We start from the raw sequence: 18,015 nt of genomic DNA on the forward strand, positions 1-18,015 counted from the left end.
TACGATATAAATACTGCTATATTTTACTGAAATATCCTGAGCTGTGTTGTTAGATACGGTATGTACTAAAGGTATAAAAAATGCCTTTGAAAAAATATGCTTACAAATAAAATGGTTTCTCTTTTAATCAGAAAATATCAATGTGTAAATGGAAATTGAATTATCTTTCATCGCCTTATATTTTTATTTTCTTTATATACAACATTCAAAGAGGAAGAAGAAGAAGAATACAATTGTCTTGACGTCCTAAATTGACTTTCCGGGTGCATGGTTATAAAATATTTAGTTTTTTGGTACATACACCAGATCTGTTAAAGATTCCCGATGTGAAAGATTTCGCAATGTGCCCTATTGGCACTGCGTGAAATATACATGTCAATTATTTAACGTTTATATAAAAGGAAAGAATGGACTTCAATTTGACACTCATCTTACTGGTATTGATTAAAATATGCAAACTCTTGTAAACATTTCTTTGTATAATTTATAAGCTGTATGGCAGCATAACTTCAGTATTAAAATAATTCCAGTTTCACATTTATAAAAAGTCTGATATAGATTTAAAAAACAATATTGACCTTAAATCATTTTTATATGTTTAAAAAATAAATAAGAAATTCAAAGCTATGAAACTTTTGATTTCTGTTTATTGAATTACATTGGCCTTCGCGATACTCAACTATATAAATTAATATATAGATATATTAATGAATAAACTTATATTTATTAAATAACCAATTATGTTTCTGCTCCGAGATTTCCTTTCTGTAGTCTATCGCATTTTACCTTTGACACTTCGAATGCTGTACTCCAAGCAAGCGTCCTCGGTTTCAAACATTTTGTTTCACACATAAGCATGCAACAAAACTCCTCCACGACAATCCGCATTTGAGCAACACTCAATATTATATCCCATTGGGCAACCAACTAGGCGGTATGGGGGACACACAAGGGGGCTATATCCTGGAAATCCTAAAAGAGGTCAAATGTTCTGAAAATGTCATTCGACTAAACTACTGTAACATTAAAACAAAACATCTCAATGTAAAAAGCATTTTCAAAACTCACAGCTTTCGTTTCGTATTTTTAAAAAGTATTTAATTGTATATTGTTCGTACATGATAAAAACGCATGTTGTCAGTCGAATTACATATCTTTAATAATTGACCTATTCCCTATATTTAATAATTGATATATTCTCTATATTTAATATGGCTCTTTATAAAACATTCGTCTGCTCACTTCGCAATCCTCGTTAGTGCCTATCTTTTGCCATCTGTGCAATGATTTTTATATTGAAAGATTTTTAAAAAATTTACGCTCGGAAACAAAGGAAATACTGGATTGAAACGTAAGTAATACAAATAGGAACAGTGTGTATAAGATATGTTTTCGATTTTGGAATTAAAACTGTTTCAAATAATGATTCGTCAAGAAAGAAGGTTTGATGTGTTTATTTTAAGATATTATATAACGTACTTGAATCACGTCTCGAACTTCTGTTTGCTAAATTTGTATTGCAAAAGCTATTACAGTCTAAAAAAATGAAGTAGTTTGACATTCCTCATTACAAGCATGCCACAACAATTTTTTTGTAGGATTCTTCTCATCTCTCAGATAAAACTTTAAAGCATTTTCTTTTCTACATGAAAAAAAATTATAACAGTAATCCTTTGGGGGATATGTTGTGATTGCTTTCTAATAATTGAGCGATTTACAGAGATTTTACTTTTGTTATCTAAGGTTTACTATAAAATTCGATTTTTTTTCAAAAAAAAACTTTTTCTGTTTGATTGCATAAAAGTCTATAGAAAATCAAGACCAATATTGAATGATGAAAATAAAAAAAATATAGTTAATATTCTCTAAAGATTAATCCTATGCAAAAAATGAATTGGCGCGGCCATATATTTATAAGTGTGGAAATAGACGCATAGTAACGCTTCGTTCACATATTCTTCTTACTTTTTAATACATTATATGAAGGATGTCACTACCATTGATTAATGCTTCTCATTGTCTTATTCGTGAATGCCGCGTATTGTGCAAAAATTTTATGTGATAATACAAAATTAATATTTATTTCTTTTCAACTCACCTATTGCCACCTCATCCATATGTCGGTTCCTTTGTTCCTCGCATGTATCCGGGTGTATTCTGCACGATGGACCCCACCTCGGAACACTGGATATTGACATTTTGATTCACATCCAAGCAGGCAACAAATGTCTCCTGAATGACGGTCCTGATTTGAGCAACATTCTAGGTTATATTCCATTAGGCAATGAACTCGTTCCCAAGGGAGGGGGGGGGGACACACATTTTCGAAATATCCTAAAAATGAACGGATGGTTAATCTGTGACAATCAGCGAAAATCCATTAAATTACATTAAAACATAACATTTGAATGTAAAAGATACTTTCAAAAACACACAGCTTTCAAGTCAAAATTTTTAAAAAGTATTTAATTGTATATTGTTCATACTTGATAGAAGTGCATGATGTCAATTCGAATAAAAGAATTTTGAATAATTCATTATATTCAATACGACTCTTTAAAAAACATTCGATCGCTCCCGCCTTGTTGTTGCGTATTTTAAGCCATTTATAAATTATTATTGACATCGTCAAATAGAAACTATCTACTCTGAGAAACATAGGAAATAATGGATTAAAATTCAAGTTATCCAAATAGGAAAAGGTTATATAAGATATGTTTTCGATTTGGATTCAAGCCTGTTTGAAATAATGGTTCGACAAGAAAGGAGGTTTGAATTGTTCATTTTAAGATTTTAAATAAAGTACGGGAATCTCATCTCGACTTTCACGTTTATTTAATTTATATTACAAAAAATATTACAGTCTAAAAAATGAAATAGATATACATTCTTCAATACAACCCTGCCACTACATTTTTTTTTTTTTTTTTTTTTTTTTTTTGCATGTTTCTTCACATCGCCAAATAAAACTTCAAAGAATTTCGTTTTCTACATTTTAAAGACTGCAACAGTAATCTAAAATCTGTAACAGTAATTTAAAAGATTGTAATAGATGTAAAAAATCATATTATCTTCACAATTTAATTCTTACTATTCCAAAAAGAGTACAAAATAAAATTTGTGATCAACCTACCTTGAGTAAATAAATGTTTTTGCTTTAATAATCTGAATTTTTTATTTAAGAATAATTCATTAAATAAGAAATGTTATTGTAAATTTTTATTCCAAATTCGGCATTTTCCAATTTTAAGAAATGCCCATGGAGTACTTTATTATTCTTGATTTGTGATGCATTTTTGCCATTATTTTTTATTTTGAAAAAACATTTAAAATGTTGCCGGAGAGAAAACAAATTACACGAACGAAAAGGCAGATAAGGTGATCCAGTTTTCTTAAATAATAATAATGTTGTGCTAGTTTATTGAAATTTTTATACATTTTGCAATAAAAATACATCAATCGTCCGATGTAAACCCAGAAGAAATAATTGACTGCTTTTGTTAGCGTTGAAAACCATGAGTTTATCAATGATATTGATAAATGATCCATTGAGAGAAAATACAGATGCTAATAATTGAAGATCGAAAATTTGTCTTCATGTACTGAATCCTAAGTATGTTAAAATGAGAAAAAAATTTAGACATATGGTGACAAAAAGGAATTCAAAATGCTGATAAAATTGCTTGTTTTATAAACTGTTCGAAGCAATTCAATATATCCCTATTATTCAAGTACTTTTAAACTCAAGATTGGTTTCATTCTTTCTAAAATAACCTTGAATAAAATTATTTGAATTATTTTTTTTAGTTTCTTTTGAAAATATTGTCATCAAAATTTTAAAATTATTTTATTTTGATCCATATCTTTTGCATCAAAATGTCTTCAATTCCTTAGAAATTCAATTCATTAAATGCAATTCCTTAGAAATTAAATTCATTAAATGCAATTCCTTAGAAATTCAATTCATTAAATATTTATTAGTGATTATACACTTATTTTCATTATGGATAAATAATTAATAATATTAGAATAAAAAAATCTTTTTAAACGTTTTAGGCATATTGCTACTTTTTTTTAACTCACATGGATTCGGGCGTACCGAATGTCGTTTATGAAGATTCTGTAATATATATTTGGCCGAGAGGCTTACATAATTACTTTTCAAGATAGTACAAATCAGAAAAAACCTTTTTTTCAGTAAATTTTTCTCTATTAATTTAATAAAGTAGTGTATTTGTTATAATTTTTTCATTGAAGCATTTATATTTTAGATGCTATGTATTTCTATTATATATCCCGAAAACAACGTGCCTTTTTCATCAGAGCAATATACTTTTTTTCTACATTTCGAAATTTCGTTTATTACATGGTTTTTAAAACTTAAAAAAATTTCAGAAAAAATGCTTGCCTGCGTTTTATACCTTTTCTAATTAAGTCTTATTATTTTTGAGACAATGATTCTCTTTATATTCAAATATATTTTTATTCTCTGATGCTTCTTTCCTTCTATATACGGATCGCAAAAGAATTTAAGTTTTTAAGCACGATAAATTCTTTTATAGAAAGTAATATAATATAGTTTTAAAATTTACTCTTATAGAACTTTAAGTATTAATGATAACGATTCGCTGCTGATGATGGTGATGTCGTGTCAGCATTACAATGTAAATTGGGGTGTAGTAGCTTCTGAGGGCAAATACACCTGAGAAGTCGAGGCCAGAAGTCAACAATGCGGGTTTTTTCCAAAATATATGCTCAATATATAAAGGAAATAAGGGACTCCTAATTGGATGAATTTTACATAGCTATCACAAACACGTTTAATAATAGAACAATGATTGATTTTTCGAAATATTTGGCAAGTTAGGGATCTAAATCCATTGGTAATCACATAGATGTAGTATGAGCCCCTATGCTACTCCCTCTACCTCGCCGACAGATGGCAGTAGTGTTCCAACTAGAAGTATAAGTGAGGCAAACGGCAGAAGAAAGACACTTGGTGCGAGAGTGTGTGAGCTTCAAAGTTAAAGGATAACAGCCATGCTATGTTCGCCTGAACTTCAACCAACCCTATACTTTTGTTCTTTTGCTTAATGTTCGTGTAGTCCTGTGTTCGTTTATTAAAATATGGAAAATACAAACGTGTAGTCTTCTTTCGATTGAGGACACGGTCCTACATAGATATTATTATTATGGTTAAATACTATTTGAATCGTATTCCTAGACGCTTTTTAGGGTAGAAATTCCCAAATTTGTTACAAGTAAATTTAAGTAAGCTTAGGAAATATTGGATTCTCCTGATCTCTTCTGCTTAGTGGAAACTATTCCATTGAAGCTGTCTAATTACTTTAAGAGAATTGGAGCTGTATCTCATTATAATGTAACATCATAAAAAAAACTGCTTCCGTCATTAAGATAGGTGTGAAACCATAAAATTTATTTTTTATACACCTGATATTGACAAAGTAAAATGTTTTCTTAAATAGTACCCTTATTTGACTAGATGCAATGACATATAACTCATAACTAGACTTCCTGCATTTCTGACGTTAAATTAGAAAGAACAGTGGAGATTTTATAGTAAAGTTTGAAGCACGGAGTTTCCTCTATTTATAACCTAAATATCATCCTTATTTGTCTATACGCAATGGCCTATAAACGATTACTTTATTCAGATGTAATTTTTATTTATCTGTATCTTCACAAATACTCTTTAAAATAAAATTATTTTTCCTCCACAATTAATTTTATTTCAAATGTACAAAAAAAATTATTAAATGAAAACGAGCCTGCACTTATCGCGTAAGCTTGCCGCAATATTCGAAGAAAAAAAATAATATTAAATTTCTTTATAACTCATAGTTTGGTAATAATATGAATTGAATATGAATGAATAAATCATTATGAATCATTATGAATCTTTATGAATAAATCATTAAAAAACATCTTTTTTTGGAAAAAAATTATTTTTTTAAAATTAAAGTTCATTTTGTAGTCTTAATAATTCAATACAAAATTTACAAAGTTACAATATTGCCTTCTTTTTTAAATTTAGATTAATGAAATTTCAGCTTTTCAGATTTTCGAGGCCTAATTTGATTTCTCATTGTTTTTACTAACAACCATACTACATAGAATAGGAGATACAGTCGCTTTAAGGAGAGGGGTACGTTCTGCATCAGTAAAGAGAAAGGTTTCTAACTTATTGCATTTTCTAAACACGGTCAATTATTTTCACGGTCAATTACTTCAAGGTCATTTATTTTCACTATCTGCATTCTGCTTTAAATTTTATCAAAATATGTCGAAAAATTTTAAAATTTCTTCTCATTTTTCGCATAATTTTGTCCTTTTTTTTTGTAAGTGTATTTTCTTGACCTATCCTCGTTGTATGAATGATTTTTCTCATTTTTGCATTCTAGTTTTACTAAAAATATCTTGGAAATTGCATAAAAATTGCTCAAGATATATCGGAAATATGCAGCTATATATAGGGCCTTTCCTTTACTTGAAAATTTTGATATCTTTTTCACTTAATTTATAAAGCAATCAACCAAGAAAAAAATCTGATAATTCCATGTAAGAATTTATTCTTTTCCACAAATAAGGTCAATATTAAATAAAATCAAAATTTGATTATACTCCTCATATATTTGGTTAGAGTGTTTGAGTTATTTCTTTGTCCTTACATCACCGTTTGAACAAACACAAATTATTCGTAAATTTATTTTTTTCCCCTTAACATCATTTTCGAAAGAATATATAGTTCCTTTTTTTTTCTACCAGTGTTCACTTTTTCTAACAAAGCTATCTAAAAATATATTACTATTCATTATCCTCCATGGTTCGTTAGAATTTTTAAAAAAATCAAAATTTCTGTGCATCTATGATTTTAGAATTTAGTTGACACTGAAAATTTATATAAATGAAATATTCAATTTATATACTATTAGCAGATTTTTAAGCAAAAATCAATATATTTCTCGTTGAACCCACGTTAGCAACGCAGTTTGTAAAAATTACTACGGTTTATTATTTTAAATATTTTTTTCAATTAGTTAAGATAGATTGTATTATAATATTCGATTTCAATATTGGGATATCCAAATATTTTTTTGCATCTTTGTCTTTGACAAAATTCAATTCTTGATTCTGTGAAAAATACAATGTTTTATATTGGCAAAAGAAGAAAATTGTATAAATGTATAAGGAAAGAGTATTTCCTGGCATCAATTTGTTGTCAAAAAATTCAGTAGTTCTCAATTTTAACTATTTTATCATTCACGTTCTTTTCTCTTTGATTATTCTCTAATCCGATGTTGTTTAAATTTTCTTTTTTTATATCTTTAGTAATTCTACCTACTAGGGACAAATCCGGTTGTTTGAGGTTAATAACTTCCCATTCTATGAAATTAATTTTACGATAAAGCTTTCAATAATAACCTTAATTAATCTATGATAAATGGACCGTATTTTCAGATATGTGAAAATTTTTAAATATAGAATTTATTTCGTTTTTCACTATTTTCGGTAGTATTATAAATTTCATATATATGATAAACCATACTGAAAATATCACGTATCATTGTCAAGTTCTTATCTCCAGATTTTTTTTTTGAAATTTTAAACAAAATTATAGAAATACAGATGTTTGATGCAAATATTGTAATAAGAGTGATCTTATATCTATCTTATTTGTTTAAAAACAAATGAGAAATTTCAAATTTCTTAAATTTTTTATTTCGTTTCATTGAATTTTTTACTCTTTTACAATAAGCATTTGAATTAATTAATTTATAGATGCATCAATGAATAAAGATGTTCATTAAAAAGACAAATAGTCTCTTCCAGAATGTCTATCCATAATGCGTTTCTGCAGTGCAGAGCATTCTTCAGGCGATACATGATACGCTCTACTTCTTCCATCTATTTTCGGCGGTTGACATTGTGTTTCGCATAATCTCACTTTGCAACAAACATCTCCTCCATGACAGTCCGAGTTTGAGCAACAACCCATTGATAACATTTCGGGGCAATCATATAAAAAGACTAAAGGACACACACGTCCTAAAAATAAGAAGAAGTTGTATATATTTCTTCTAAAAATTCTAGTAAGTTAAATTAAAACAATACATTTCGAAGTCAAACAATCGTAAAAAAACCTAAATCTTTAAACTTGCTTTCTCAAATGCAATAAATTGTTTATTTTTTTTGTATCTGATTCAAAAGCATGTCGTCAACCGAATTGAACATTTTCATTAATGCTTCTCAGCATGATTATTTATAAAAAATATTATTTATAAACTTGTCTGATTCAATCAAAATAATTAAAATTGCGAATTTTGAGCCCTTTATACAATAATATATTATGAGAATAAATAATCTAATGTGAAAACAAAGGACAAAGGAAATAATGGTGGGAAAATGTATGTAATACAAATAGGAAGAGGACTTATAAAAAATGATTTCGTTTTTTGGCATTCGCCTGTTTAAAATTATGATTCTACAAGAACGTACGTTCGAAATTTTTATATTAAGGTATGCTGACGCGAAAACAAGGTACATGAATCACATATCGATTTTCTGTGTTCTTTCCACAGCACGAAAGTTTTGTACTGAAAACCATCTTATATTTATGAAAACTGACAATGAATTTTTGAATTCGCTTTATATATATACATGCATTATGTTAGGCAAATTAGGTAATGTTAACCAATAAATCAAATATTTTGATATTTTGACAAATCCACAAAAATCTATATGTAGATTAATTTAAAAATAAATTAGTCTCGTTCCTTTTCTGAATTATTATGGGAAATTTTTCTTGAGCAAAGAGTATAACTTCCCTTTTGGGGGAGGGGAGCGGGATGGATGGTTTCATGAGAATTTGTTTATTACTGATTTTTCATTTTATATTCCGAAAAGATTCATAGACGATATATATGTTTTCTCGAAATAGACTATAGTAAAACCAAGTTCAGATACTCTTCTTAATTTTTAATGCATTCATTTAAGGATGTTAGTACTATTGGTTAATGCTTCTCAATAATTTATTCGTAAATGGTTTGTATTGTGTAAGAAATTTATAAGATAATACAGAATCTTATACATTTACAGAATCTTATACATTATGTATAAGATAATACAGAATCTTATACATTTACAGAATCTTATACATTATGTATAAGATAATACAGAATCTTATACATTATGTATAAGATAATACAGAATCTTATACATTATGTATAAGATAATACAGAATCTTATACATAAGATAATACAGAATCAGGAATTTATTTTCAAATGCAGAAATAATTTGCTGACACAGACAAAATGCATTATATAAATATAATTTGAAATCATATTTTCCATTTTGTCTTATTATATGCTCTCATTTTTTGTGTGTGTATGTGTGTGTCCTACTGAATACATGACTCTTGTTTTCCTCATGTAATCACTAAAATTTCAAAGAAAATGTCTAGATGGTTCTGTACATAAAGACTATTTATGCTTCTGCGTATATTCATTTGCTATATGCACTTTTGAGATTGTTATTTTAACAGTTCCAGATTCAGAGAAAGAAGAAAAATACGATAATATATGAGCTCCACTTAAGAAATTTAGCCCAATGAAAATCATTTATTAGAGTTAAAGGGTATGAAGGTGTGTCTAATTATAACTTCATACAATGTAATAAAGTTAACTTCAATAAAATAGTTGTAGAAATCGTGAGATTTCTTTTTCATAAGCCCGAAAATGACTATTAAAAAAGAATTTAAAAAAAGTGCCTTAATAGTTTAGATATATTTTCGCACAATATTTTCTTACATTCATAAGCATATGAAATTTTTAATTCTCTTTTTATACAAAAAATACTCCTAAAAATGGAATTGACTTTATACCACCAGTAATTTTTATTGAAATTCATTGAAAAAAACTTATATAAAAAAAGTTCCTCCAATCGTCGCGTAACATTACCCCAATATTCGGAAAAATAATTAATATTAAATTTCTTTAAAATTTACGTTTTGGAAATTAAATTCCCTTATTAACCAATCATTAGAAAATACTTTGTTTCAAAACTGTGATGGCTTTAATATCATGGCTCTTGAGTTCTTGAAATCAAATAGAAAACTTTTTCTTCATTACAATAATCAATTCGCTTTGGCATTTAGAATAATGCATTATTAGCTCTGCAGAGTTTCGAGAGAGAATTTGATTTCTCATTATTTCTACTGACATTTTATTACTGAATATAGAAAATACAATCGCTATAAATAAAGAAGCAGAATCTGTATCTGTAATAACAAACATTATTTTTACGTATTTTGTTTTCTTGCCACTAAGGAATTTTATTATCTTTTAATTCTACATAGTTCTCCAAATTTTAATGAAACTCCTTGTAAGGTTTTCAAATTTTATTCTTGTTTTTTTTTTCATAATTTTATTTTAAATGGGAAAACAAAATTAAAATATTAACGTAGTATTGTTTTTACAAATTTTATAATCATCGCCTGCAGCAAGACTTAACTTGTTTTTCTTTCTTTCTTTCTTTGTATATTCAAAGCACAAACATCGTGAATAAAAACTAATCTTAATATTCAATAATAAAATGCTATTGTAAGGAATTGGGATTATCTCAACGGAGTAATTTTTACTGAACACATATATTTAGGAAACATAATCAAAATATTCGAACGAATAGTAATGTGTAAATCAGATTTTAATCCTCAATCTTTGCTTTAGTTTTTATTTTCTTTAAATGCATGATTCAAAGAAGAGTCCCCAGGCTCTAAACTGACTTTTAAGGTAGAAGAAAATAGAATTTTCATCTTTCTGGAACGAAAACCTGTTCTATTACAGATTCTCGATGTGAAGATCTATAGTGGAATGTGTACTATAAAAACAGTGATAAAACGATGTGATATCCTACTAAACAGTTTTAGCATTATTTTTAAACTTCAAAATATTATAATTACATTTGTAAAATAATTTAAAAAAGTTTCACATTTAGAAAACTGTTGATACAAATATTAAAGTAAGACGGATTTTGACACATTCTTATTAGTTTAAAAATAAATAAGAAATTTGAACTTCATGAAACATTGCATTTAGTTTTATTGAATAGCAAACTTTTTTATTATAGGCATCTGAATTAATTAATTTCAAATTCAAAAAGTCTTAGAAAAACCTAAAACTTCAGAGTAGTTTTCTCAAATGCATTAAATTATTTATTATTTGTACCTGATACAAATGCATGTCGTCAACCGAATAGACAATTTTCATTAATGATTCTTAGTTGAATATTTTACATGGCTCTTAATAAAACACTTACCTGCTCCAGACGCAATCCAAGTTATTACGAATTTTGAAACATTTATACAATAACTCATACAATAACATATTAGATAATCTAGTGTGAAAAACAAAAGAAATCATGATGGAAAAATGTAAATAATTCAAATAGTAAAATTGCATATAAGGTATGTTTTCGTTTTTTTTTTTTTTTTTTATTTAAGCCTGCTCGAAATTATGATTCGACAAGAAAGGAAGTTCGATTTTTTTTTTTTTTATTTCAAGATATGTTAATGTTGAAATAACGGGCATAAATCACGTTACAAATTTCGGTTTTGTTTCTACAGCACTAAAGTTTTGTGCTAAATTTCATCTTATATTAATGAAAGATGAAAATGTGTTTTCATTTCTTCACATTGAAATATTAAAAAAAGAAATAATTCATAGCATTTATCAAAAACTTAATTGTAAGTTTCATCCATTCAGAGAGTGGCACAGTATATTTTACTTTTAATATAGAGAATATATATAATGTTAGTGAAATGTGTAATTAATTAAAGTCAAGTTAAGAATAAATTGTACGCACTTGTTTCATTCCTTTCCTGAGATATTATTCAACCTGCTCAAGAACAAAGAGCATAATGTTTTGTTTTTTGGGCTGGGATGCAACAATTTTTTTAATATTATTTTTTCCACTTTAAGAACATCATATGCGATCTTGCTGATTTTTTTTACAATCTAATCCTAATTTATATTACAAAAGATATTAAAGTCTAAAAACATGAACTAGGTTTATGTTATTCATTTCAAGCATTAAGTATATTAAATTGTTTTAAGGGATTTTTGAAATTTAGCAAATAATATTTTAATGAATTTCGTTTTTAACGTAAAAAACGTTAAGAGTATCGTTTTCAACCTAAAAAACGTTAAGAGTAATGTTTTGGGAGATAAAGTATGATTGCTTACAAAACTTTAAGTGATTTACAGCCGTTTAACTGTTCTTATCTGAGCTTAATATAAAACCTTTTATTTTACAAAATTATTCGATTTTGATGGCTTCATAATCTGTGTTTGCTATGGAGAATCATATCGTATATTGAAAGTTGGAAATACAAAATAATTAAAATTCACTAAAAATTATTCTTATGCTAATACGAGCTTGTGCTGTCATGTGTATACACCTTCCAGAAACACGCCACATAGCAACATTTCATTCACATATTCTTCTTAATTTTAAATGCATTATTTTAAAGATGTTAATACTATTGATTATTGCTTCTCACTGTTTTTGTCTTTAATGATTAGTATTGTGTAAAAACTTTATAACATAATACAAAATAAATATTTGATTCTTTCCAACTCACCATTTGCTTGTGCAGTTGCAGTTCCCACAACTGCGAGGAAGATTAAAACAAGTAGAAGCTTCATGATCTAGAATGCATATAATTATGAAATGTAATGGTAAACTTAAGATATCAAATTTCCAGTATTTGTCCGAAGTAAAGATGAAAAACCGAAAGATAATATTAAAATCATGTTCATCAGCTTTTTGAAAGTATTGATATATTTCTAAAAATATTCAATGCAAAAATTTCATGGGTGCATATAATTTAACCATGAGATTAATTCACATAAAATTACCTTTTTTTTTATCTTGGTTTTGAGAGTAGAATTTCAATTAAATTCACGCAAAATTCATTAGTACTTAAAGAATTTTAGCAAATTAACTGTTAGAATAATTTCCCTAAATCTCAATTTGAAAAAAGCGAGATATACAAATTTTCATTGTTTTTGCTGAAACGAAGAATAGCTTCATCAATGTGATATGATTGTTCAAAATTTATTATCTTTATTGCAGATCTAAAAGTATGAAATATTTCAGAACATTTTAGCAAAACCATTCACGTGTTTCCTTAAGTTATTTATAAGGTACATTTCTTAAATAAATTTAATTGTTGCTAATGTTAAGTATACAGAACTGGATATCAAATTTCACCTAATGAATATTCATTTGTTATTTTGATTCAGACTGAAGACATCATGCGTATAATAAAAGATGTATACAAAGTCTTATTATTTTAGGCAGAGATTTTGATGAGATGATCTTGATTATGTTCAGAAAGTTCTTTTTCCTTTTTAAATCGAGAAACTTACACAAATTATTATCCGTTTAGATAAATTTTCGGGTCTTCTGATGTTATTTTAACAAAAGAAACAGAAAAGATACAATAATCTTATTAAGGTTGAATGTACACTTAAACATAAAGCAGTTTTCTGTAGCAAAATGTGGGTTGGTATCAGAAAGTATACAATGAACAGTCTGAAATGTCAAGTCAACTTGCTGGTTTAATCTGACACCAATAAATTTAGGTTTGAATTTAAAATCAGAGCCTTTAGAAATTCATCAAATATTAGAATCAGTTTGGGGAGAAGAAAGAAAATAGAACATGCTTGAAGCAAATGAAGCTGTTATATAACAAAAGCAATTTATTACTTCAATTATTGATTTTAAGAAATGTCATCGACCTTAAAGTCTTTAGTATAAGGTATTCACTGTGAAGATGAAATAAATCGGATAATATCACATATTTATAATTTCTCTGAAATTATTTCAAAATGTGTCACGAGAAAGAATCCTCTTAATGTCATGAATTACCAGTAATGACTGTCTGCAAGAAATAGATAGTAAATAAATCACTGTTCCAGGCACCCCTTCCAATTCATCAGCTGTACGAACTCTACAATTTTATTTTACTTCCATTACAAAATTCCTCTGGTGCAATAGCTGAATGATTATACGGGGACGAAGGAGCTTGTAATAAACCAAATTCCCAGAGATTTCGAAGGATGTCTCTACACAAGAAGAAATGGCATGCATTTTGTTGCTACTTATTCCAAGATAGCTTGTAATAAACCAAATTCCCAGAGATTTCGAAGGATGTCTCTACACAAGAAGAAATGGCATGCATTTTGTTGCTACTTATTCCAAGATATTTTATAAGTTAAATCATTGATAAATACTGATATTAGAGAATTGAATTCTCTCCCTTTACAGATTTATAAGATAAATCACGAATGATGGGAATTAATAAATTTATACGTCTTTGAGTTTGAAAGAATTAGTGTCTTTCTGAACTTTAGTGAGATTGTTTTCCTGTAATTATCATTTTTATCCTTTAAAAATTATTTTTATGAATATTTCAAAGTATTGTAATGAAACTTGTTTTCAAACAAAAGCGGAGTGAATCGCTCAGTTGTAAAATGCTCTGAACTGAAAGCAACCGTTTGTAAGTTCGTATCCGCTTGGAGGCACGTTGACTAAAAGTAGTTCTGATCATGATTTACTTTCTGTTATTTCTTGAATGTTTTTTTATAATTTTTATACTTTTCTAAATCTGGTAGATGCCAGTCATTTCGTCTTGTGGATGGAAACGGGTGTAAAGTTGAGTTCCTTGAATGAAGTACCAAGTAGATATAAGCGAAAGGCCGAGTAGAGATAGTTTACACGTGGTTTATCTATCTGATAATATTTATTAATATTTCTGTTTATTTTAAAAAATGATTATAATATATCAAAATAAATTTATCTTTCAATATTTTTATTTGATAATTTTTCTTACTATTAGAGACAAAAATAATTTTATGAATAAATGTTTCTACAGAGAAATTTTCTTTACAAAAACAATATTTCCTTACTATTTCTTGAAAATGAAAATAAAAGAATAGAAATTTTCAACCTCTCCTCAAATGTTTAAGTTACAGTAGCGACAGCTACTGAATTTTGATATATGGGTATTTTTGATTTATTTATTTCTCACAAATGTTCTTAACTAATGAATGAAACTGATTACATTAATGATTAAAGCTCTACTTATTATTAATAGCAATGTAAAATTAAAACACTTCGCAGGGAAGTATGGTTTTGAAAATATATTTTGAAATACAGAAATATATATACTATATATATCAAGCAAGACGTTTCAAATATAATTGATTAAAAAAAACTGTTCTTCTTACACAAGTCTCAGAAGGAATTGATATGACAGTTCAGAAAAAAAAAGTCAAATTTATATGAAATTTGTTAGCTAAAAATTCTATTTCAACGTTACTTTTAGCAAAAATGTTAATTAGAGGTTTTTCTTTTTGCCTGATTTTAAAGGAAAATGATTTAACAAAAAACATGATTCCAATAAAGACAAATACACTTTTCTTTATGCAAGATCCTGTAATGAAAAGTATACAGCAGATAACTACATTACTCTATATTTAGTCCCACATGTCATGCTCATATTAGTTTCATGTCACATGTAATTTCGAGTTTCTTTCCGTTTGGAAATCATTCTCATTTTTACATATTTAAATTTTGCTTTTTTTATACCTCATTACGTATATTTTATTTTCTAAATTATTATTAAACAATTATATTTATAGATAAATCATATATATCTCCATTTCTCTGTCTAAGTAAAGTTTCAATTTTTTTTTATTTCTTTTTGCATTTCATTACATTTTCTTTATTATTTATAAATACAGTTTTGATAGTGGACGTTATTTTTAGGAAAAAAATTATAAAGGGTGGTTTTCTGCTTTGAATATTTTTAAACTATTAATTGTTAAATTTGAAACAGTGCCTTTGTGGGTCTTTTTTCCGCCTTAGATAATTTAGCAATAAAAATATCCAAATCTTTACCAATAGAAATTAAAATTTTATTATGGTTTATTTTTTTCTCTTAATCTAAATTTATTTGCTCTTTCCATTAACTCTCTTAAAGAGTTGAATTCAATAATTTTTAAATTACCTCTAATAATATGACCTGTATCAATATCTAAAAAATCTTTAAAGTTTTCTTTGTTCCAGTAACTATCTAAATTTTTGCTATAGTAATTATAATTACAAATTTTTTTCTTTTAAGTTGAAGTATAAATAAACGCTATTGAAACAGTTGTTTTATCTGATACAGGAAAAAATATATTATTGTTATGTACAATTTTGTGTAATTTTAGATATTCGAAGTAAATATCCAAGAATTTAATCACTCAAAATGGTATATCTCTTGGGCTTAATTTCAGGGCATTTTCGGGTCACGAGGAATCCTTATTAGACTATCTTGTTTGTATTCCTTCACAGAAAAAAATCCCTTTTTTGAATCCTGCCTGAGGTTGGCCCTTGAAAAAGTCTTCAGATCTTATTAATTTTTTATTTGGTTTAATTTGATTTTTCGTATTAACCTGATTTTATTACTTTTGTATATATAAATTAACCAAGAAGAGTCAAATATAATTGATACATACCTTTTTACAAAGACGGTTCTTCTTAGATAAGTCTCAGAACGATTTGATATGACAATTTAGGAAAGAAGTCGAATTTATAGCAAACTTTAGGGCTGAAAATTCTAAGAAATTTTAATTGAACGTTATTCTTAGTAAAAATGCTAATTAGGGTTGTTTAATTTTCAATGCAGATATTTTAGTAAATAACTTCTGCATCTGCTCAACAATTATTCAACTTCCCGCTTTCCAAGAAAGACAAATATACGTTTCTTTATGCAAGATCCTGTAATGAAAAGTACACAGCAGATAACTTCATTACTCTATATTTAGTCCCATACCGCCTTTCATGTCACATGTAATTCCGCGTTTCTATCCGTTTGGAAATCATTCTCATTTTTACACACTTAAATTTTGCTTATTTTATACCTCATTAAGTATATTTTATTTTCTAAATTATTTTTAAACAATTATATTTATAGAATAATCATATATATCTCCATTTCTCCGACTAAGAAAATTTTCAGATTTTATTATTTTTGCATTTAATTTATTTTCTTCATTATTTATAAATATATTTCTAATAGTGAACGTTATTTTTAGGAAAAAATAATAAAGGGTGGTTTGAAATATTTTAAAATATTAATTGTTAAATCTGAAACAGTACCTTTGTGAATTTTTTATCCGCCGTAGGTTTTTCTGCTTTTGAGGTAATTTTCAGAATAATCTAATTTCAACTTTTGAACTATTACATATTCTCGTTTACTCTTTTAAGAATCTGCACCTGTCTGAGAATGTCATGATTGAATTCATTCCTTGTAAAAATCTACCTGAGAAATTATTTTTTGAAACACTAACTTATAGTAAAGTGAATGCAAAAGTTTTTCGTAATTTTGAAAAAAAATTAATTAATTAACTAAAAAATTATTCTCTTCATATCTACAATATCTTAATAAAAGAACTGAAACTGAGAATAAATAAATAAATAAATAGAAATTATTATTTTATACTTTATGAAATATTCAGTGTTTTCCATTTTTGCATGGAAAAGCGCACTTGCATTATTTAACCACAATTTGAAATCATATGATTCTTTGTAATAAAGATCGTATTAAGGTTTCTCAATTTTCGTTATGGCTTAGTGAATTCATTCCTCCTAATTTTCTCTAGTGCTCCCAAAAATTTCTCGGAAAAATTTTGGTGTCTTTATAAGAAATGACTCTTTCTACGCAAGTTCATATTATTGCATTATGATTATGATGTGGTTTATTCTTGTAATTCATTCTCATATAGACAAATAAGATTCTTGTTTACAACTCTTTTAGATTCATAGAATGAAAAAAAGAAGATCATATATGAGCTTTCTGATCCAAAGACTATCTGAAGGACGTTATAATTATTTACACAACACCCACTCAAGACCTTTGTTAATTTCATAAAGGCAAAGGAAAA

At 27.1% G+C, this 18,015-nt stretch overlaps 1 protein-coding gene across 1 annotated transcript; it reads right to left on the minus strand.

The window, feature by feature from the left end:
• Window positions 1-7,745: 7,745 nt before the first annotated feature.
• LOC129980833 (uncharacterized) lies at window positions 7,746-16,672 on the minus strand. Its single transcript, XM_056091252.1, has 3 exons — window positions 16,588-16,672; window positions 12,660-12,726; window positions 7,746-8,067 (listed from the first exon to the last, which is right to left on the minus strand). The coding sequence occupies exons 2-3, from the start codon at window positions 12,721-12,723 to the stop codon at window positions 7,826-7,828; spliced, it is 306 nt and encodes a 101-aa protein (XP_055947227.1). The 5' UTR covers window positions 12,724-12,726; window positions 16,588-16,672; the 3' UTR covers window positions 7,746-7,825.
• Window positions 16,673-18,015: the final 1,343 nt, after the last annotated feature.

This window comes from Argiope bruennichi, chromosome 1 (assembly GCF_947563725.1).
Source record: "Argiope bruennichi chromosome 1, qqArgBrue1.1, whole genome shotgun sequence".
Classification (NCBI taxonomy): domain Eukaryota; kingdom Metazoa; phylum Arthropoda; class Arachnida; order Araneae; family Araneidae; genus Argiope; species Argiope bruennichi.

Excerpts from the sequence above, each read along its gene's own strand:
- LOC129980833 (XM_056091252.1), bottom strand. The coding sequence starts at position 12,723 with ATGAAGCTTCTACTTGTTTTAATCTTCCTCGCAGTTGTGGGAACTGCA. Across the intron at positions 8,068-12,659 it reads TGCAACTGCACAAGCAAATG|GACGTGTGTGTCCTTTAGTC; the intron begins GTGAGTTGGAAA and ends TCTTATTTTTAG.